The sequence below is a fragment of the Micrasema longulum genome, unplaced genomic scaffold, assembly GCF_059751315.1.
Source record: "Micrasema longulum isolate JH-2025_06_02 unplaced genomic scaffold, ASM5975131v1 h1tg001462l, whole genome shotgun sequence".
Classification (NCBI taxonomy): domain Eukaryota; kingdom Metazoa; phylum Arthropoda; class Insecta; order Trichoptera; family Brachycentridae; genus Micrasema; species Micrasema longulum.
The window spans coordinates 167,763-189,289 of NW_028278648.1; the positions used below are offsets into that span (position 1 = coordinate 167,763).

The 21,527-nt window shown below is 32.8% G+C and overlaps 2 protein-coding genes and 2 long non-coding RNA genes across 6 annotated transcripts; 1 reads left to right on the forward strand and 3 right to left on the reverse strand.

Annotated features, from left to right (window-relative positions):
* Window positions 1–2,092: 2,092 nt before the first annotated feature.
* LOC148275311 (uncharacterized) lies at window positions 2,093–5,934 on the reverse strand. Its single transcript, XM_088235882.1, has 3 exons — window positions 5,841–5,934; window positions 4,881–5,189; window positions 2,093–3,850 (listed from the first exon to the last, which is right to left on the reverse strand). The coding sequence occupies exons 2-3, from the start codon at window positions 5,146–5,148 to the stop codon at window positions 2,781–2,783; spliced, it is 1,338 nt and encodes a 445-aa protein (XP_088092008.1). The 5' UTR covers window positions 5,149–5,189; window positions 5,841–5,934; the 3' UTR covers window positions 2,093–2,780.
* A 236-nt stretch (window positions 5,935–6,170) lies between these two features.
* Window positions 6,171–9,496, forward strand: LOC148275312 (uncharacterized). Of its 2 annotated transcripts, none has more exons than XR_015824060.1 (3): window positions 6,171–6,729; window positions 8,089–8,209; window positions 9,235–9,496. It is a non-coding gene; the product is annotated as an uncharacterized LOC148275312 (long non-coding RNA). The 2 variants fall into 2 exon arrangements; XR_015824061.1 differs by having other exon boundaries at window positions 6,360–6,729; window positions 8,089–8,230.
* Window positions 9,497–9,542: 46 nt separating this feature from the next.
* Window positions 9,543–13,069, reverse strand: LOC148275313 (uncharacterized). Of its 2 annotated transcripts, none has more exons than XR_015824063.1 (2): window positions 12,812–13,069; window positions 9,543–12,337 (listed from the first exon to the last, which is right to left on the reverse strand). It is a non-coding gene; the product is annotated as an uncharacterized LOC148275313 (long non-coding RNA). The 2 variants fall into 2 exon arrangements; XR_015824062.1 differs by having other exon boundaries at window positions 12,744–13,069.
* Window positions 13,070–15,943: 2,874 nt separating this feature from the next.
* On the reverse strand, window positions 15,944–18,172 carry LOC148275314 (uncharacterized). The gene has a single exon (XM_088235885.1). It carries the CDS (start codon window positions 18,144–18,146, stop codon window positions 16,863–16,865), a length of 1,284 nt encoding a protein of 427 aa, XP_088092011.1. The 5' UTR covers window positions 18,147–18,172; the 3' UTR covers window positions 15,944–16,862.
* Window positions 18,173–21,527: the final 3,355 nt, after the last annotated feature.

Sequence of the window (21,527 nt, forward strand, 5' to 3'; positions counted from 1 at the left end):
GTCCGTTTTACTTGAATGTAATCTATGGCATTGTCTCCGTAATTTACCCTAGCTGATATATTAATAAGTAAATCACATTTAATAAAAAAAGGCATTAACACGCACTCGAGCAACAGAGATGTTTACAAGCAATGGTATTTTATGGATTATGTTGTGTCAAAGTCACGTTACTTCCCTTTTGCATTAAATGTACGCTAAACAATATATTAATAGTACATGCAAATAATACAACTATTTGAATGAATACATTCTGGAAGCAAAAATTATATATTTGCTTACCTTACGGCCTTTACATTTCTATACTCGAACTTAAAAAGTTTGTATTGGATGAGAAAAAAATACCCATCATGATTATATCTATTTTGGGCAAGTTATCGGACTTTCCTTGTAAAAAACCAATTTTAGTCATAATGCTTAATGCTTTAAATGAAAACAAAAAAAAACAAAGGAAAAGACGAAATTTAACTAGAAAAAACAAATAAAAAGCCACAAGCCGCCCGCGTCGGAGTATCTCAGTATAGGATTTGAGTGAACGTAGGATATATAAGTCACGCGTGACGTCATCAACCCTTTTGGCCAGTTACGGGCCGTTTTATTTCTATCAAACTTTAAATAGGAAATTATAAATGAAAACATTCGTTTCAGATTTTGATAGTAATATGGTTCGAATCGTAAAAATATTCTTTAAATATTGAATACATTAAAAATCATATCCCCAGTTTATGAAAATACCCTATTGTAGAATAACTGAAACGCAATTTATAAAATCAAAAAGTCACTTATGTTAGTTAGGTAAAATAATTTGGAATTACCTTTAAGTAATAATTTATTGTAATAACTTTTATAACAATTATAGAATTTAATTAAGAAAGCCAATTTAAACGTTTTTATTGTAAACTTTTAGTTTTTGTTTTATTTGTGCATGCTGTTTTCACACATAATTGATAAACAATATTGAAAACATATCAAATTGTGATTGTTATCCCTATGTCGTATGTATTGTTTATTGTTTGTGAACCAAAATAAATAAAAAAAGAATACACGAACTGAACCTGGCAATGCTTTGCTGTTGCTAGATTTGTATTTATTATTGTATTTAGTCGAAATTAGATATGTACATAAAAAAAATATTTTTGTGTTTTGGATTACATAAATTGTGATGATTTGGATAAATTACTGTCCTAGTGCTTGTATGTTCGATGGACCATTTTGCAAATTTTACAAGTATTTTTTTGTTTTTATTTATTTATTTATATATATATGGGCGTATATGCCCAATGGGCATTTTTAAGGACATATTTATGCATAGAAAATTATTATAAAAAAAGTAGAAAGATTCAAAGGTATATAGTAGACTTAGTGGGAGTGGAAGCGGGAGAGAGGTGTTTATAATTGAATTTGATTCAGTGATCGTTTGAAAGAAGACAACTTGTTATCAAAGAAATCAAGACTGGTATGTTTGTTGGCAGACCTGAGAATTCTGGGCAAAGGGGAATGAAAACCATAGTTAGTTCTATGGTTATCGGTATGAAATAGTCAGTTTTGACTGAGGTTTCTAGTTGGGATATTTAATTTTATTGAGCTCAGTAGTTCAGGCGCATCAAAGAGCGAGTTAAGCATTTTAAATAGGACTAGAAGGTCAGATTTGTTTCGACGGCCTTGAAGAGAAGATATATTTAAGGTAGTTTCTAACTCATTATACGCGTATTGGTCTCTGGATGAGCCCGACCTCCAGCCTGTCTTTTTAAAAGTCAAATGAATAAAATCAGTACCTAAGTGGAGTAATCTCTTGAGTGGTAATAAACTCAAATAATGTTGAAAATACTATTTAACAACGGAAAAAGAATCATTTTTAAGCCACAAGGGGGGTACTTTCTCCACTTTTATTTTCCCTTTTTATCAATCCAATGACAAAAAACCTCCCCCGTTCGTACCATTTATATACCGATGATTTGCAATTGTATATTAATTTCGAACCCGTTGAAATCATGGAAACACATAAAGCAATGTCACTTGCACTCGAGCATATATCTCTTCATAGACAAAAAAACATGAGCTTCTCATAAATCCAACAAAAACCCACATTGTTCTCGTTGGTAGTAAAAAAATGTATTCAAAAGTAAATATTTCCACACTTTCTCTTTTCAAAAACGATGGTACTGAAATTCCATTCATGACTTCAGTCAAAAACTTGGGTGTTATCATTCATAAGCATTTAGGGTGGCACGATCAGGTGAACGAGGTTAGTCGTAAACTTTATAACAGTTTGCGCTTACTTAAAATATTACAGAAATAAGTTTACAATTCAATTGATATCTGGCCACACTGATTACTTGTATCTGAATGGGGAAGACGAAATAAATTATTGTTCAATATTTCAAAATGCTCAGTTATGTCTTTCACCAGGGCCCACAAAACGCCTTTCTTCCGCTATATTTTTTCGCTTCCTTGTATATCCCCTCTTTGCCAACTGCTGACAAGCCCCTTATGTATAAGCTTCGCGGAATTTTCCGTAAAAATTCAAGACTTTTAATATGATTAGTCTTTGCTGCTGCATAACTTCGTTCAGAGCATGCGAACCGTTTTCCTCGGTGTATATCAATGTGCGCCTTTTAAGAGCAGTTTTTTTTATATGGTTGCAAAATAACGTTACGAGCAAGCAAACGGTTTCTTACCAGTATGTTGAAACATGTGCCGAGTTAAATGATACTTCCTTGAAAATGTATAATTACATTCTGAGCATGCGACCGGTTTCTCTCCAGTATGTTAAAACGTGTGAATTATAAGAACACTTTTCCTTGATGTTGTATAATTACACTCAGAGCATGCAAACCGTTTTTCGCCAGTGTGTGATTTTTGATATGATTTTTAATGTGATTTTTCTTTGATGCTGTATAGCTACATTCTGAGCATGCGAACGGTTTCTCAGCAGTATGTTTAACCATGTGAATGGTAAGAGAACTTTTCCGTGATGAAGTATAACTACATTCTGAGCATGCGAACGGTTTCTCTCTGGTATGTTTAAGCATGTGCTGGTTTAAAGCAGATTTTCGTGAAAACGCATAATTACATACTGGGCAAGCAAACGGTTTCCCTCCAGTATGTTGAAACATGTGAACTATAAGATTTCTTTTCTGTGATGCAATGTAATTACATTCAGAGCAAGCAAACGGTCTTTCACCAGTATGTTTACGCATGTGCTGTTTTAAAACAGATTTTTGTGAAAACGCATAACCACATACTGAGCATGCAAATGGTTTATTGCCAGTATGTTTGAACATGTGGATTTTAAGAGAACTTTTTTGTGATGCTGCATAATTACATTCAGAGCATACAAACGGTTTCTCGCCAGTATGTTTAAACATGTGATCTGTAATATGACTTTTCAATGACGCCGTATAACTACAATCTGAGCATGCGAACGGTCTTTCCCCTGTATGTGTAAGCATGTGCCGATTTACATCAGACTTTAGTGAAGACGTATAATTACATACTGAGCATGCAAACGGTTTCTCTCCAGTATGTTTAAACATATGAATTTTAAGAGAAATTTTCTGTGATGCTGTATAACTACATTCTGAGCATTCGAACGGTTTCTCACCAGTATGTTTAAGCATGTGCCGGTTTAGATCACGCTTTCTTGAAAATGCATAGTTACATTCCGAGCATGGGAACGGTTTCTCTCCATTGTGTCTCAACTTGTGCTGCTTTAAACAATACTTTGTGAGAGTTATGTAATTACATTCCAAGCATTTGAATATTTTCTTGTCGACATTACAATTCGGTTGTGGTTCCGCAGTTTGAGACGGTAAACTTATACTCTCCACAGTTAATGTTGACGACTTGGTGTCTGAAAAGAAAAATTGATGGTATCAACCTGGTGTTCCTCGCATTGAACATCAGCCTTTATGTAACAGATACTGGCTGGGACTAGAAGGAAACTGTGTATATTGATTAAGCTAATCTATGCTAGAATCTTATGCACTGGATAGTTGCCTATAAATAACTATGACTTGTTTTATCATTTATAACTAAGTAAGACTGGGTTTTTGGGTCTTTTTCCTAATAAATAAAGTGCATTGCCGTTTCATTGGTGTCCATTACATAAATTAGTTTAAAATTGAGCAATCAATTTTGGCCAGCACTGAAGGAAGTACTGTTGGCAATGTACAGATGTCGGTACTCGGCACTGTGGCTATAGTAAGTTTGTAGTACTCGCTCCTATCGGCTACTGAATTCAATAGGAACTACCCAACCATACAAACTCCATGTATTTATTCCAGAACAAATATTACACTCTGGGGTGGTATTCTGAATCTTCCCTACCCCCTAGAGAGTTATTAATTTGGGTATTTTTATTTTTGCATGCGACTGCACTTTGATAAATATATGGCTATACTGACGAGTTAACGTAAAATAATATATAAAATGTTTAGAAAACAGAAAAAAAAATCAAAAGATATGGCCAATTCAACATAATTAAATGAAAACCATCCCGTTTAGTTTCATGTTTTTTTTTTTAGTGAAAAGAAATATTTGCGATCTTATTTTTATTTGCACAAATATTTATTTTGAGGGCCATTTTCAACGAGTTGTAAAAAACTCACTATTAGAAAATGGGAAACAAGTTGGGGTAGAGTGGGATTCGAACCACGGACCTTTGAGCTGTGAGTCAGAGACACTAACCACGGGACCACAACCCGATTCCGTTTGTGTTTGTAATTTTTTGAATTTTAATCATCAGTGTGGCTATCAATGAAGCAAAGTATAGTTGCACGCAAAAAATATATACAAAAAACTACAAATAACCACTCTCCAGGGGGTAAAAAAGATTCAGAATGGCGCCCCTGAATGGTAAAATAAAATACAGTGTTACTCACTAGAATCATCTTCAGTGTTGCGTGAGGATTCCAAACACTCTCGTTTGATATCGGGATAGTCAATGTCAATTTCCGTGAAGATCTGTATATCACTCTCGATAGTGTATTTTTGTCCAGTGCTGGTCCCCGGTTCAGCCTTCACGGCAGCAGCACCTGGCTCCTCGCTTCTGCAGGGCCACAGCGCTACTTCCCCAGTATGGAGAATATCTCCTTCCACATCGCCAGTCTCCGGTTCAGCCTTCACACTGACTGGGGCGGTCTGTTCCATAGTAGAATGCAAACACCTCGCTATATCCGAAGATTAAACACCTATAAATATAAACGATACGTACAGAATATTAATAATGGCTTAGGAATTGTTTAATTTATTATTGAACTCGGGTGACGTTATTTATCAATACAACGGGGTAAATATATATAATGTATCATTAGATTTACAGTGGATTTTTTCACTTGGCTCTAGTATTGTTAATATTTTTCTACTTATTTTGTTATGTAATAGCTGTAAAAGTCGCAAATTACATAAAATAAATAAATACTCAATGAAATATCTGTAGAGTTTTGCAAGTAGGGTTGGAGCTCCTACCCCAGTTGGACGTGGATAAAATAAGCGAGGTTGATATAGGTGATATTTATTACATAGTAAATAAGATAAGGAACCTCGCTTCTATATGCATTTTGCGTAAAAAAAAAATATTTTTCTGAGTAATTTAAGATTTGTCTAGAAACAAATTATATATAGGCATACAAAAATTGAGGAAACATGATATTCTTGCTTATGAAGACATAAAACAAGAAAGAAGAAGACGGACGATCTATAAAAGACAAGTAATTCTCTACGGCCAAATCGAGAAAATGTCATTTTTCATCGGGAGGGGTGCTGACATACGAAATGCATTCTAAAACACTGTCTATAATATTTTTTAAAAACCATAAAATGTATGAAAGTCAGGTACTTACTAAATCAACGCGGGCGGGCGCAATGTATCACCGTTATACAAGTGTAACTGTTCACGCGCGCCCATCCGCGTGTGACGCACGCGGCCATTTTGAGGAGGCAAATAGACAATAAACAATAAGTCATGGAAGCGGAAGGTCATGTTCAAAATAGTTTTAGTAGCGCTTACCTGGTCAACCATTGCTGCAGTGGTATTCTGATCACTCTCGACACCCACGAGATGATCTCGACTTTCGGACGAGAATATAACGTGGTGTAATTTAGGGATTTTTATTTTTTGAACGCGGTTAAACTTGGTATTCTATATGGCAATTCTGATGATTACATGTCAAATTACGTAAATGAATTCGAACACATAAAACCAAAAATAATGATTCTCAATAGAAACATTATTGTGACCTTAAGAATGACCCAAAATACTTAATTATGTTAAATTTACCAAACCTCAATCGTTATTTCTCGTTATTTAGACGGTTTTATAATTGACGTTTCATAGTTCGATATCTACCCGCAACAGCGTGAGTGGCGAAAATGAGAAAAAATACTCGTGCGCATGCGTCACTGACGAGATGAATATACCTATTACAAAATATAACGCTTTTGCTATCCTGATGAAAATTTATAACGTTTGCCATGTGGGGTATTTATTTTTTCTACACGCCAAACTGTACTTTTTATATTGCAACAATGCAAAACATAAACAAACATACAGTGACAGTTCAACTACTTTTGTAAATGATAAGTATGCCCCGGATCTACATGTCCTTAGGGATTTTGTTTATTTTTATAGAACCTCTGTGAAATACCTACTGTACTCTATAGAAACTTGCATACGAACCACAGCGTCCCTAAATGTACATCTTGCGCGACAACAGGAATCATCATTTGAAGGTATGTTTATCTAATTCGGTATTTTAATCAAACTTATATATTGTGTACGGTTTAAACCTACCTTACGAGTTTTTTCTCAAGTTGGTAATCATTATAATATTTATAAATTGTAAAAGGTTAAGAATAAGCTAGTGTTAGTAAAAAATAAACAAACCACCAAGCCGTTTTCCCGGGACGGCCAGAGGATATACAACACACATGCGTTTGCAGTCATACAAAATCTCATGCATGTGTGCTGATTTTTTCAACTTTTGAAGTATTACCATATCCGCAGTGGTACTGCAATACCGCTACTGCGAACTTTTAGTTTTAATTGTTGATATTCGTAATGTAAATAATTATTATGTATGTAAATACATATCGTTTCAGCGGTATTTTCGTTTGGTTAAAATCGCATTAACAGCTTTTATGTTCCCATTTTTTTTTTTTTTGATAATTAGGCTTCCCGCCCACTAGGCAGCCTGGCTGCCGCAGTCAAAATTTTGCGCAGCCAGTTAAAGCAGCCAGCCTGACGGCCAGTCCAAATAAAATGGATGTGGAAGATGTTTTTGTTTACATTTTATCTCGTAAGAAACGCAAACCAAAAAGAAGATATTGAATTCATCCTTTACTTGAAAGGGTTCATTTCAAAATTATTTTATGGATCTTCTGTATCGAAAGTCATTGCAAATTCGTTTCATAAAATACTTCTGGCTGCTACGACAAGTGCGTGGAGACTGAGGCAGTCACATACATTTGCTTTGTCTCGTTCTGGCTGCAGTGCACGTCAAACGCGTTCTAATGGCTGCCGCAGCCAGGAATTCTTGGCTATTATTAGTGGTTTAGTGGTGGTATTTCAATTTGATTTATTCATATAGAACATCTTAATTCACACATATAGAAATAATGAAAATAAAAAGGTAAAATTAGGTTATTTATAAAAATAACACAGGTATACATAATATCCAGAAAATAATATTTTAAAAAAGTAAGAGAATCTTGTAACGACAAACTCCCTCGGAGACGTGAAAAATTACAAATGTTTATTAAGAAACAATGAAAGACAATAGGACATGCATACACATAAGATATTTAATTTCGCTAAACCCATCACCCTTTATAATAGCTCACAGCATGTGTTATAAAAAGGATACAATATTATTAAGGTTATTGTAATATAATATAATTTATGTTATGAATAGTGGTGTTTAAATATACCTTTGTACTAAAACAAATATTATATCAATATTAATAATAATAGTAGTAAATAGTAAGCTCTATAAATGTCTAGACTTTTAATGATATTATCTTCTAAAAAAAATCTCATTCTCTTTTAGAACATCTGTAAATAATTTAACCTTTATAAGTGTATTTTTTCAGATTATATTAAACCAGGAAAGCGGATCCTTCGAAGGGACGATATCGATTGGCTATTTAAATTTATGCTGTAATGGAATATATGGATATCAAACTATAGGATATATTCGTCATCTGCTTGGAGGTGGGACACGTTGTTTATTAAGTAATTCAAGTTTTTTTTGCACTCTTGAAAATTCTCATTTTAAATTGTAATTTACTAAAAAATGAAAGATAAGTGGTACTTAAATTCACAAATCTGAAATAATCAGTAGCAAGATTCGTCGCTACACCTTTTGACTGATATCTTTATTATAAAGATAAATCTAAATAAAAAAGGATACAATACTTCAGTTATTATTATATAAATTGTAATATATGTATTTTTATAGTTAAGATACCAGTCTGGGTATTAAAGATGTTGTAAAAACAATGAAATATCACTACCTACACAGTTATTATACATTTGTATATTTAAATATCAATCATCATTTATTTCCATATTAAACTATTTATTAGATTTGCTTTAAATAATACCCAATTTGTTATTTTTTCAAATGTTTTTTTATTACCAAACAGATTAAGAGCCAAAGTACATAAGAATTTTTAAAAAATGAAGTAAGTACTATTAAAATATCTTGTATTAGTTTAAAATTCATATTATATTAAATATTTTCTCTACAGCTCACGTTGGCATGTCCTAACAAAAGGAAATTTGGAAAATACAAAGTTATACCATTACATATGACATCGCTTATATCATTTTGAATATTTAGAATTAATCAGCTTACACATATTTGAATTGCAATATCATAATCACAATACCTACAGACAACTTTAAAAATATTACCTTTACTGCATAATAATTTGCTCTGAGAAATAAAACATATAAATCACAAAATATAGCCTTCAAAGTTTTCTTTTTAAAAGGTTTAACAATATGCGGAATAATTAAGGTGTTTGATTTTTGCGTGTACCGATGAACTTTAGTACAATATACAAAAATATGTATATTGGCAGGTTTATTGCAATACCTGATGAATAACTTCCAACTAACCTAAATAAGATATATTTTACCATTTTAAGTGCTTATTTTAGTATGTCATTTTGTAATAAATGTAATTAAAAATGTATTGTAAATTATATAATTTTTTGTTTTTTTATTTTTAGCAAAGAGGAAATATCGAATGTTGCAATTTGGTGTCAATTTTTAACACCTTTATGATCATCTGAGAAAATGGGAGTAAATATGTGGCAGAGCAGAAAAGCGGACTACAGAAATGAGTCTACAACAACTTCATCAAACACTCAAACCTTTTCTCACAAATGTAGAGCATTAGCTAAATTCTAGTTAGTTTTTTGTAGTTTTTTTTTATTATTTTATACCTAAAAACTTATAAACTACAGTGCAAGTACTGTTATTGAAAAAATATTTTGGTGTTTTAGTTTCCTTTTCACACGTAATTAAAATATAGTCATATCTCACACATAAATATTTAAACACATATTCTAAATATAAGGAACCTTAATGTGATCACTTTCACCGGGAGAAATAAGGGCTCTGGCCAAGAATTGTATTTACTTTAGTTTTAGTTAGTTAGTTTTACGAAAACAGTACATTTGAAATTATTTTTATTTATATTACCTTTTGTTACAAGAAAATGTATTCTCACATCCTCTCAAAGCGTTTGCTTATCATGCAAGAGGTCTCAGGTTCAGTTCCTGACATGGTAGACATGAAATATTTATTTTAAAAGGTGATTTTACAGTACAATATTTCATAGTCCCTTGACTGGCACCCCAAGCGTACGATTGATCATTTTTTCTTTAAGTAACAAAAAGATCAAGATACGCTGCGATTGGTGTACCAATGCAGTGCCCTATGCAATTAGGTGCGGAATTGAAATGATGATGATGATTACCTGCATTTATTTATTCTACGGTATAAAAATTCACTATATATTTTTTTAAAAGAGATTTGTGTTCTTATGATTTACTTAAACATTTAATTTTGAGGGCCATTTTCGACGAGTTGTAAATAACTCTCTATTAGAAAATAGGAATCAAGTTGGGATGGAATGGGATTCTAACCACGGACCTTTGAGCCGTGAGTCCATGACGATAGTCATAGGATCACAACCCGATTTAACTCAATTGATTCACAGTTTACATATTAATGTACTGATTTTTTTTAGGCTGTTGCCGTGTTATGCCATAATAATAAGCATAGGGGAAAAAATCTAGTGAAATTAAAATAACAATATTAAAGTCCAAATAAAATGTTATATACACATAAAAATTATAAAAAGTTACAAAAATTAAATTTAGTCGATTAAAAAAAAGTTTTTTTTTTTAACTTTATTAATTATTTGTGCATGTTGTATTCACATTTAATTCATGAAAAATTTCTAAACATAACAAATTGTGATATTATACCAATTTATTGTATTGTTCATTATTTGTAAGCCATAAAAAATAAAATAAAAACAATCTTAAATGTTAATATGCATATTCAACATAACATTTAAAAAAAAAATAATACAGACTTTATGGATATGGTACCATAGTGAAAATAAATAAAACAATGTTATGAGTACGTCCAAATACTTGCGGACTGGCTGGATTTCCTCCCTAGGGAGAAATAATTTAATAAAATTCAATTTGTTGCAACAGAGAGGGAAAACATTTTTGAGAAGGGAATATGGAAGTCTAGGCATTTACAGAGCTTATGACCTGTCATTCATATCATCCGGCTGAAATCACCTACTAGGCAACACCTAAAAAAACAATTTTCCAATTCTTATACTTCTTCTTTTACCAGTTAGTTAATTCAACAATGTTTTGAGTATGTCTAAATTTTGCGGACTGACTGGATTTCCTACCTAGGGAGTTATTCCAATCTAAATTTGTTGCTGGATGGATGAATCTCACCCACATGATAAAGGTTTCAGCTCTTTTACTTCACAAAAGTCAACAGATGGAAGAGTTGAGGAAATTTGGATGTTTAAACACAATAAGTAAAGTGGCAGCTTAAACCAGCCAATGACAGGTCATAAGCCCTGTAAATGCCCATACTTCCATATTCCCTTCTCAAAAATGTTTTCCCTCTCTGTTGCAACAAATTTAGAATAAATTGATTAAATATATTATGCTCTATTATTCCTTTATGGCAACCAACAATGAACTCAAACTCTGGGTAACATAATATTGCATACCCTTTGTCCGTGTCCAAGCTGACAAAGGAAACAGACCTGTTTGAAAAATGAAAGCAGAGCCCTGGACGAGCGTTTTCGGCTTTACTGCAACTCTTATGTAAATTCTGGAAAAGGAAATTGGGTAGAGATATGTCTGCCTTGTAAGGTAGTAGTCGGAGCGTTCGCCGACCGTGCTTGAGGTCTCAAGTTCGATTCCTGGCAGGATCAACAGAAAATATTTATTCTTGAGGTTCACTGCAATGTTTCAGTCCCTGGAATAGCACCTGAAGTGTAAGATTGATCACCTTACCTTCATGTAACTGATGATGAAATATGCTGCATTTGATGCGCCACACGGTGAGGATAGGGAAATGATGAGATACCTTACACAACCTTAATGAAAATAATTAGTTACTTTATATTTTGGTTTGACACCTTTTAGTAATTGAGAATGTCAGAAGAATAAGTATATTTCAACAATATGGGATCAAACAAACAGATCTTGCACAGGTTCATTTTGTACTCACACATTCAGAGATTGTGACATCAAATCTGAAAATAAGGATTTAAAATTTATATGCATTTTGATTTGATATTTAAACCTTACAGCTACAATTGTAATTTGAGCAAAAATTGTTCTTGCATGTAATTGTTCTTCCTTACATTAACTGCGTATTTCATTTACCAGTTGTTGCAATTAAGCATTCATTTGACAGAGGTTGTGAGTGATATTCAATTAACTCATTAACATCTTCATTGTTGAAGTCCTATACTATATCATCTGTGATAGTTTCCAGAGTTTCTTCAAAATTCATAAAATCCATCGTTTGCGGGCATAATTGTTTACAGGAACCTTTCATTTTTTATTTCAGCCCACAAGTATCCAATATTGCTTATTGCGTTCCATATATTATAATTCTACTGAAATTGTCTTAATGTAGGCACACCTTCCTTGTCAGTTTCCTTAATGACCTGATTCATTATTTTCCTCATAACATATTATCTTAACATAGTTATCACTAGTTAGCCGAGGGAGCACCTGCATGCAAGCGAATAATTTTAGCATTATTGATAAAAATCTGTAAAAAACATAATTTATTTAAATGTGTGAAATAGTGAATTACGCAAAAGTAGAAAGTACAAAAGCCGACCGTATGTCTTTGGGAATACTAAATAATCAATCAATGCATCGTCTTGTCATTCAATTAGCTTCAATATGGCAATCTTTAGGAACCTTTATAGCATGATTAAGATGCATTAAATGTGTATCCCGAGTTTCGTACGATAATGTATGTATATATATAAATTAATAATTAATATAAATTAGAAACGAATTTAGTGTTGAAATATAATCAACACCGACTGACATACTCAAACTGTGCCAGATCTGGATCGAGGAAAAAAGACCTCAAATCGATCTGACTAATATTTTGACAGTATATGACGTGTTTTAATTGATTCAATGTATTAATTACGAGTACTTACCTGTATTAACTCCGTTATTTTTGACAAAGACTAAAAATGTCCAGACAAATTTAAAAAAACTTACGAACCTCCAATTTATGACCACAAATGGATTTGTCGTAATTTGTATAATGGCGTCTTTTGAGTTTTTACAGATGACGCAATATATTTAATTGTCAATTTAGTAGCTCACAATAAAAAATAAACATACATTTTTAAAAACAAAACATCTCGCGGGTCGCATGTTTGACGTTTGCCAGATTTACAAGGTTAGTTTATTCGTATGCTGTGCGCATGCGTGGTTTTAACGATACCTATTACGAGATTCGTTCAGGATACCAAAATGATTTTAACGAGGTAGAGAGGCCCACGAGAGTGGTTCAGAATACCACCCCTGGAATAATTATAATATATCGTCGTTGTACATCAAATATGGGACAGTGACTCGGAGCACATTCCGATAAAATCGATTTAAAAAAAAGCCAAACCGAAAAAAATACTTCTGTGTATGGACGAAGTAGGAGAAATACAGTGTTCTTCAATAAAGTAATATTTTTATTTGAAATATTAATTACTTACTAATTTATTTATTTATATACGGCATTTCTGCCATTTACATATATGTGGTATAAAGAGTGCTTAGAAAAAAAATAAATAAAAATAAATCGAGTATGAAATATTAACATACTCGTACTGTACACATTATTAATTACTTGAAATTCATATATATTTTAAAGAAATTATACAATAACAAAATACATTAATCAATCAAATTATAACTATTCCAACCCAATCTTCTGAAGATGATTTGCTCTTTTTGTTAAAAATATTTTTTCCCTCGTAAGTCACCAGTGCTGGTTCCTTAAGCCTTAATTTATAGGTCTTGAAACCTAATAAAAAAATCTCAATAGCCCAGAAGGCAAACATTATAAAATTGTGCCCGAAGACTGAAATTGTGCCCCGAAGGCAAATATTATTGTGCCCCGAAGGCAAATATATTGATGATGTGCCTGAAGACTGAAATTGCGCCCCTAAGGCAAATATTTTCTAAATTCATCCAGAAAGAGTGAAATTGTGCCCCGAAGGCCAGTGTTTTATAATTTCAGTCCCGAAGGCAAATATTTGTAGCCCTGGAGGCAAATACTTTGATATTGTGCCCGAAGACTGAATTTGGCAAATATTTTATAATTTCATCCCGAAAGAGTGAAATTGTGCCCCGAAGGAAAATATTTTATAATTTCGGCCCCAAAGGCAAATGTTTGTAGCCCCGGAGACAAATATAGGGATATTGTGCCCGAAGACTGAAATTGTGCCCCGAAGGCAAATATTTTATAATTTTAGCCCCGAAGGCAAATATATTTTTCTAGGTATTTTCTAGAATGGTTATGACCATTCTTCAGCTGACAAAGCTATATCTCTCGAACACCATTTTTTTCATTTTATCTCTGGCAATTACATTTTTATACTGCCTCTTTCCCTAGTTAGTTAAGGTTACCTCATATCTATCAAAATGCAAGACAGCAGTAATTTTGTATGGCCCTGCATATCCAAGATCTAGCTTGCCGCTAGTCAATCCAGGCCTTAAAATCTTTCTTTCGATTAAAAGTAACGTTCCCACTGCAAATGGCTTAGTAAATCGGCGACGTTGATCATGCCGTGATTTCGTGCGCGACGATTTCTCGTGAATTTTTCTAGCTGCGCTCTCTCTATTTGCAGTAACATCAAAAGCAGTGCAAACTGGACTTTATAAATCTCTCGCCAATCGCGGTCGCGAGCCACATAAAAGCTTTAATGAAGTCTTTCGAGTCCCTTGACTTAACAGCTGAGTACACAACAACTGAACTTCAGGAAAGTATTTGTTTCTCCCTTTTTGTTCTTTACGCATGTGAGCTGTTGATGTTAGAATAGTGCGGTTTGGTCGCACTTGGCCATTGGCCCTAGGAGAAGCCACCGCATTTTTCACATGCTTAATGTTCAATCCATCACGATACTCGCTAAACTCTCGACCAGTAAACTCAGTTCCTCTGTCGCTAATCGCTCTCACTGGATAACCAAAAACTTGCGTCAATCGATTTAACACTGAAATAGCACCCCTGGCGTTGGCGTAAGCTATCGCTTGGAGCCACACAAACTTTGTAAAACCACTTCACTTAGTATCAGCTTTTAAATCGGTTGTTTCAGATGTTTACCTAAAGTTATATGAATTATCAATGATTTATTGTCCTATATTTCAGGTCGGTAAAGACCATTTTCAAAAACATGATTTTGTGTACGAAGAGGAAATATTTTAAAGAATATGGAATATCTTTATCAAGAATATACCTACTAAAGAAACCTAAATTAAAAAAGAATGCTATTCCATTAATATTTCCACCATTTGTAACTGTACTGTATGTTTCCTAAATAAAAGAAAATAAAAAGATAAAAAAAATAAAAAAATAGTTGAAGATAAATTTTCTCCATCTCATTTAAGCAGCGCGTAACTAAGCACGGGTTCAATTAATATTTTTTGGTACGTCAAAATTCAAGTATGGTAATACCACGTCAGACCGTGCATTTTTGAAAAGCAAACACCGCCCGTGACGAGCGAAATTCGTGAATAAACGTGAATCTTAATAAAAGCTAAGATGTAGTTTGTTATATCGTGGGAGCATCGCTTTACGGCATGTTAGTACTTTGTACCGCGAAACCGTCCAATTTTGCCCTGGATGGATATTTTGCCCAAAAAGTCTAATCTATGAGCAACCTTTAAAAAAATTATTTCGATTTGATTTCGGTACATTTGGCACATTAGGGAGGAACATGTACTAATTGTTTGCGGTCATTCCATTGGCTTGTTTCGATCATATGATGTCGATATTACAAGTAGGCAGCGCATACCGAAGTAAGATACAGAAGTTAAGTATACTGTCTCGATATATACAGATGAAGACAGCGTTCATAATCGAGGCACTGGTGTCTTTCCTTTTCAAAATTTTAAACAATTTTATAGAGACCTAGTTCTTATCTCTAACAGCGTATTTCGATAAATAATTGTCCCATTAAGTCAACACACTTTTTTTCAAATAAAAATCGACTTCCTTAAAAAAAAAATATTCAAAAATTATCTATCTATCGCAGCTGCTCTAAATTCAACTTGCTTTGTCCCCATTCAGATATTTTTAACACTTAGCTTTGTTACTTCAAAAAACTTTTTAAAATACTATAAAATGAAACAGCTGTCAGTGCGTAGTCAATTTATTTACCTTTTAACTTTTAATATATTTTTTGTGTTATTATCGTAAGTAAATTTCGAGTTGGTCAAGTATGTTTAAAAAAATCTTTTCCTCCCCTCCTCCACTTTTTTTCCTCACCCCCAACCTACTTACAGTGCTTTTTTTTCTTTTTTAATATTATATGCTTTTCTCATCATTGTGCTATATGTTATATCATTATATTTGCGAAAAACTCTAACTAGATATATATACTACTTTTTTCATTTCATTTTTTGTATAACATCTTTTGTTTTTCATAATAGAAATAAAATAAAATACATATTCTCATGTACGCCCGCCGATTATTCCGACTTTTGACTTGTGCATCCTATAGTATTTGTTGGGTCTTTCTCTTGATTTCTGCATTCATCAACATTCGCATCGTAAATGTTTTTAATCCCTCTTTCGCTGTCCATTCGCTATATATTTCCAAACCAAAGCAGAACTCCTTTCTTGATATTGTCGATAAAGCTCATCTCACCCTAACATGACGTACGGATCTCGACATTTGTACACAGTCTCGTACAAGGTTTTACAGCACATTCGTCTAAGATATCGTATTTCGCTAATATTCACCGTACTTTCATTCTTGTTTTTCCATTCTATACATTGCTTGCATGCATAATGGTCGGTACCAGGACTCCATTGTAAACTGCAAATTTTCTCGCCAGTTTGTATCAACGACAAGGGTGTTGTTATTATTATTATATATGAAAAATTGTTCATATGGTGCCCTTTTGTAAAAAAAAACCGTAAGTGTGTATTTTTAGAACTTCCATCTATATCACCCTTTTCCACCAGCTGACAAGCCCCTAAAATATATGCTTCGCGGGTTATTCCGTTAAAAAATTATTTAAATGTGTTTTTTTCTTGATGCTGCATACCTTCATTCAGAACAAGTAGATCGTTTCTCGTCAGTGTGTATCAACGTGTGCCTTTTAAGAGCACCTTTCCATGAGGTTGCAAAATTACATTCCGAGCAAGCAAACGGTTTCTCACCAGTGTGTTGAAACATGTGCCGATTTAAGTCACACTTTCTTGAAAACGTATAACTACATACTGAGCATGCAAACGGTTTCTCGCCAGTGTGTTTAAACATGTGATTTGTAATATGATTTTTCTTAGATGCCGTATAACTACATTCTGAGCATGCGAACGGTCTCTCCCCAGTATGTTTAAGCATGTGCCGATTTAAATCCGCCTTTCGTGCAAACGTATAATTACATACTGAACATGCAAAAGGTTTCTCTCCAGTATGTTTAAATATGTGAATTATAAGAGCACTTTTCTGTGATGCTGTATAATTACATTCAGAGCATGCGAACCGTTTTTCCTCAGTATGTATTAATGTGTGCCTTTGAAGAGCAGCTTTCCACGAGGTTGCAAAATTACATTCCGAACAAGCGAACGGTTTCTCACCAGTATGTTGTAACATGTGCCGATATAATTCACATTTTTTTGAAAACGTATAATTACATACTGTGCATGCGAACGGTTTCTCGCCGGTATGTTTAAACATGTGATTTTTAATATGAGTTTTAGTTGATGCTGTATAATTACATTCTGGGCATGCGAACGGTTTCTCGCCAGTATGTACTAACATGTGCCGGTTTAAATCACACTTTCGCGAAAATGTATAATTACATACTGAGCATGCAAACGGTTTCTGGCCAGTATGTTTAAACATGTGACTTGTGAGAGCTTTTTCTCGTGATGCTGTAAAATTACATTTAGAGCATGCGAACGATTTTTCATCAGTATGCACAAATACGTGAACCTTAATTTCGCTTTTTAATGGCGTTGAATAGTTACATTCTGAGCATACGAATAGCTTCTGGTGAGTGTGTTTAAACATGTGATTTTTAATAACACTCTTTTGTGATGTTGTATAGTTACATTCCGTACACTTAAACGGTTTCTCGCCAGTATGTGTGAACATGTGCCTTTTTAAATGACATTTTTTATAAGTCGCATAATTACATTGTGAGCATGCGAACGGTTTATCGCCAGTATGTGTCAACATGTGCTCTTTTAAATGATGCTTGGCCGGAGTTGTGTAACTACATTCTGAGCATGCAAACGTTTTTTTGTCGGTATTACAAAGTTTATTGTTTCGCGCTTCGTATTCACACTCTAGTTGTACTTCTGCACTATAAGACGGCTGATTCATATAATCCACACTTAATGCTGTCGACTTTGTGTCTGAAAAGAAAAAAAATCATATTATTTATTTATTTATTAATACATCAACGGTTCAAAGAACCTTTTACAAAAAAAAATAATTTACAGAAATAATCACAGCAGTGCACAATAATTATGTAGTACATAGTGTGGCAACACTATAGACGTCACACGCGACGTCGCGCGCCAGGTCCGAGCGACGGACAGGACGAGAAACGTTTTAGCTGTGTTCGGTGATACACGTTCTTAAGACAAAAACTTGATTTAATTTTAATTGTTACGATTTCATACCTTTTCTTAACTGCTTTATTTTACGTTTTGCAAATTAGATTCCTTGAGTTATTTTTAAGAATTTCCATTCTCTATTATATTAAGTTTAGTTAAGTTTATATATTGTGTCTTTTGTATTATTAAAAGATAATAAAACTGTAAGTACAATCTTTTACTCTATCTGTGCATTACTTTTTTAAAAATTATATTTTTATTTTCTTTTATTTAGGAAACATACAGTACAGTTACAAAGTTTAATATTTTACACAATTAGACTTAATTCTAATGGACCAGTGAAGTTTCCATATTATAAAGCAATTATATGTAAGGTTAATTATGAAAGTATAAAAAAGAGAAGGAAAAAGAAAAACATAAATGAAAGTTGTTTAAAAATTAAAATTTAAGTGAAAAAAGATATTTTAAAGTTTGTAGTTTGTAGTGAGTATTTACAAATGGAAATAATATTAAAAATGAAGAAAATTTGTAAGTGTAATTAAGAATTGAAATAAAGAATGAAAAACATGCTCAGTAAATGTAAAATAAAATAGTAATAACATTTTTTAAAAAAAAGGAAAAACATAAATATACACATATTTATTTTAAGGGATTCAAAGAAACGATGAGAAGAATCTTTAAGTGAAATATAAGACAGTAAATTTAGGTCAATTTAAAAAACATCTTCAAAATTAATGACACATTATAGCAAGAGCAGCAATATATTGATTTTATTTACATATATAATATAAGTAATTAAAAGTAGTTTAAAAGTATAAAAACATGCCAATGCAGCAGAGAAAAGAGAAAAAAGAAAAAATAAAGAAGGAATAACAAGTATAGCAAGTAATCTTTAAAATTTGAAAAAGCAATATAAGGAGAAGATTTTAAACCAAGAGAAGTCGATAAAATTTCATTAAAGCGATTTTAGTAGTAATACAAACTTCAAAAGAGAAATTTGATTTATAAAAACAATATTAATGTATGTAATTTGAGTAATATAAGAGAAAAAGGGACCAACGGACATACCATGTTAGTCTGAAGATTTATCCAAAACGAGCGTGAAGTAAAAAACATTCTCACGAGAAGATTTTTATGGAACGATATCAACGCGGATAAATATTTAGCAATTTATGTGGAACCTACTAGGCAGTTGACATAACCCGACGTTTAGTAGGTAACAAATAACCACCATAATTGTATGAAATAATAGAATATTTAAAACTAAAAAAATTAGTGAACATACAAAACAAAAAGTAAAAAAGAAACATAACATTTTTAAATAAAAGATAACAATAGCCATGAGAAAAGCTTATGTTCTAAATATAAATATAACACGGTAAAGTTGAGAATAACTAGATAACAATAAGTTAGATAATAAGTTTTTTGAGCAATAAAACAAAAATAAAAAAACTTAAATGACTAAATAATACCTTTATTTAGTGAAATCATCATCATCAGTTGGTTGAAGAAGTTGCCATTTTGCAATAAATCCACCAATGTACAATTTAAAATTATGTCTAACATGTTAAATAAAGAAATAAAAAAATCACGTGTTCCAGGAAACAAAGTTAAATTTAATAATATATTTTAAAATAAATCCATTAGTTTTCTATTAAATAACGAGTGAGAGTTCGTTTTGATTCTTGAACAGAATTTGTATTGAAAATATCGAATTTTTGTTTTAATTCATTTCCATACCTTTGTATCCTGGGTACTGGGTATAGGTGAGTGCATTTCGAAGTTTGTCCGCGAATTGTTGCAAAAAAATATTTTTTTACTTCTTGTGAACCTACCAGGTATTCGAATTTGAATTAGTTCAAGCAGAGCAGGGCTGTCAGTTATAGATTTCATTATTTTAAATAAGAATAACAAATCAGCTATAACCCTACGATCAGACACTTCAAGTAATCTCATTTCATTTCTAAGGAAATCATAATTTAAGGATTCTACGGGTATTTTCAATTTATAATTTTTAAAACGCAAGAATTTATTTTGTACCCTTTCGATAGCATTATATTAAAAGATTTCCAAATTTATGGACGATTTCCAAGATTAACATAGGGTTGCCATATTTCGCTTGGGTCTCGTCAGGACGTTCTGGAATGGGGATATGCAGCAACAAAAAAAGTAAATTTTATAATGGTTTTTCGAAATATAATAATTATTATTATTATGGATAACTTATATAGGGCCATTTTCGTAACAAAATACCTCAAGAGCGCTTTACATAGTGATTCTTTTAAATTTGTAATTTAATTAAAACAATTTATTTTGTTGTCACATGCTACGGATTTATTCAAATGATTTAAAGAACAAGTGGGTTTTAAGCTTTTTCCGAAACATTACTTCACTTTCACAGCCTCGCACCTCTGCTGGGAGAGCATTCCATGCCATAGGGCCTGCGACCGCAAATGCGCGTTCACTAAATTTAGTGCGTTGTTGCGTAGAGGTTTAATAACTTTTCCTCTCGCCGTAGACGTAGCCGATCTAAGCGTTAGACGCCTGTCAGCTAGTTCATCTGGAATGCATAGCTCCCTTAGATATTCCGGAGCAGAGCTGTGCAGTGACTTATACATAAGCCAACGGAGTTTGTATTCGACCCTCAGTGGAAAACGTAGCCAGTGTAGTTCCCGAAGTAGTGGAGTGATATGGCTGAACTTAGAGATTCCGAAAATAAGTCTCGCTGCGGCATTCAATACAGATTGTAGGCGAGTCATTTTGTTCGTTGGTAGACCTGCATAGATACCATTACAATAATCGACTCTAGACACTACAAACGCATTTATTAATTGACGGGCGGCATCAACCGGAATTTTTTTGCGTATAATAGATAACAGATATGTTTTTCTTACATTTTATGCGGTGCTTCAATTTATATTTATATTTATATATATTTTTTCTGACTTAATATTGACGTAATACTGCAATATTGATTCTACAGTCCCTGGCAGCAGGCGACATTTTATATCGTTGCTTTTTACTAGGCCAACATCAATTATATAACTTTTTTAAGTGTGGTTCTGAGTAGGAATGGAAATTAAATACTCGCTAAATTTCAAAAATTGAAAAAAAAAATATTTCACAGAGCCCTTCAACTTCCACT

Coding starts and splice junctions, on each gene's coding strand:
- LOC148275311 (XM_088235882.1), bottom strand. CDS start 5,148: ATGGAACAGACCGCCCCAGTCAGTGTGAAGGCTGAACCGGAGACTGGC. Junction 3,851..4,880: donor CAACACTGAAGATGATTCTA/GTGAGTAACACT, acceptor TTTTCTTTTCAG/ACACCAAGTCGTCAACATTA.
- LOC148275314 (XM_088235885.1), bottom strand. CDS start 18,146: ATGAATCAGCCGTCTTATAGTGCAGAAGTACAACTAGAGTGTGAATAC.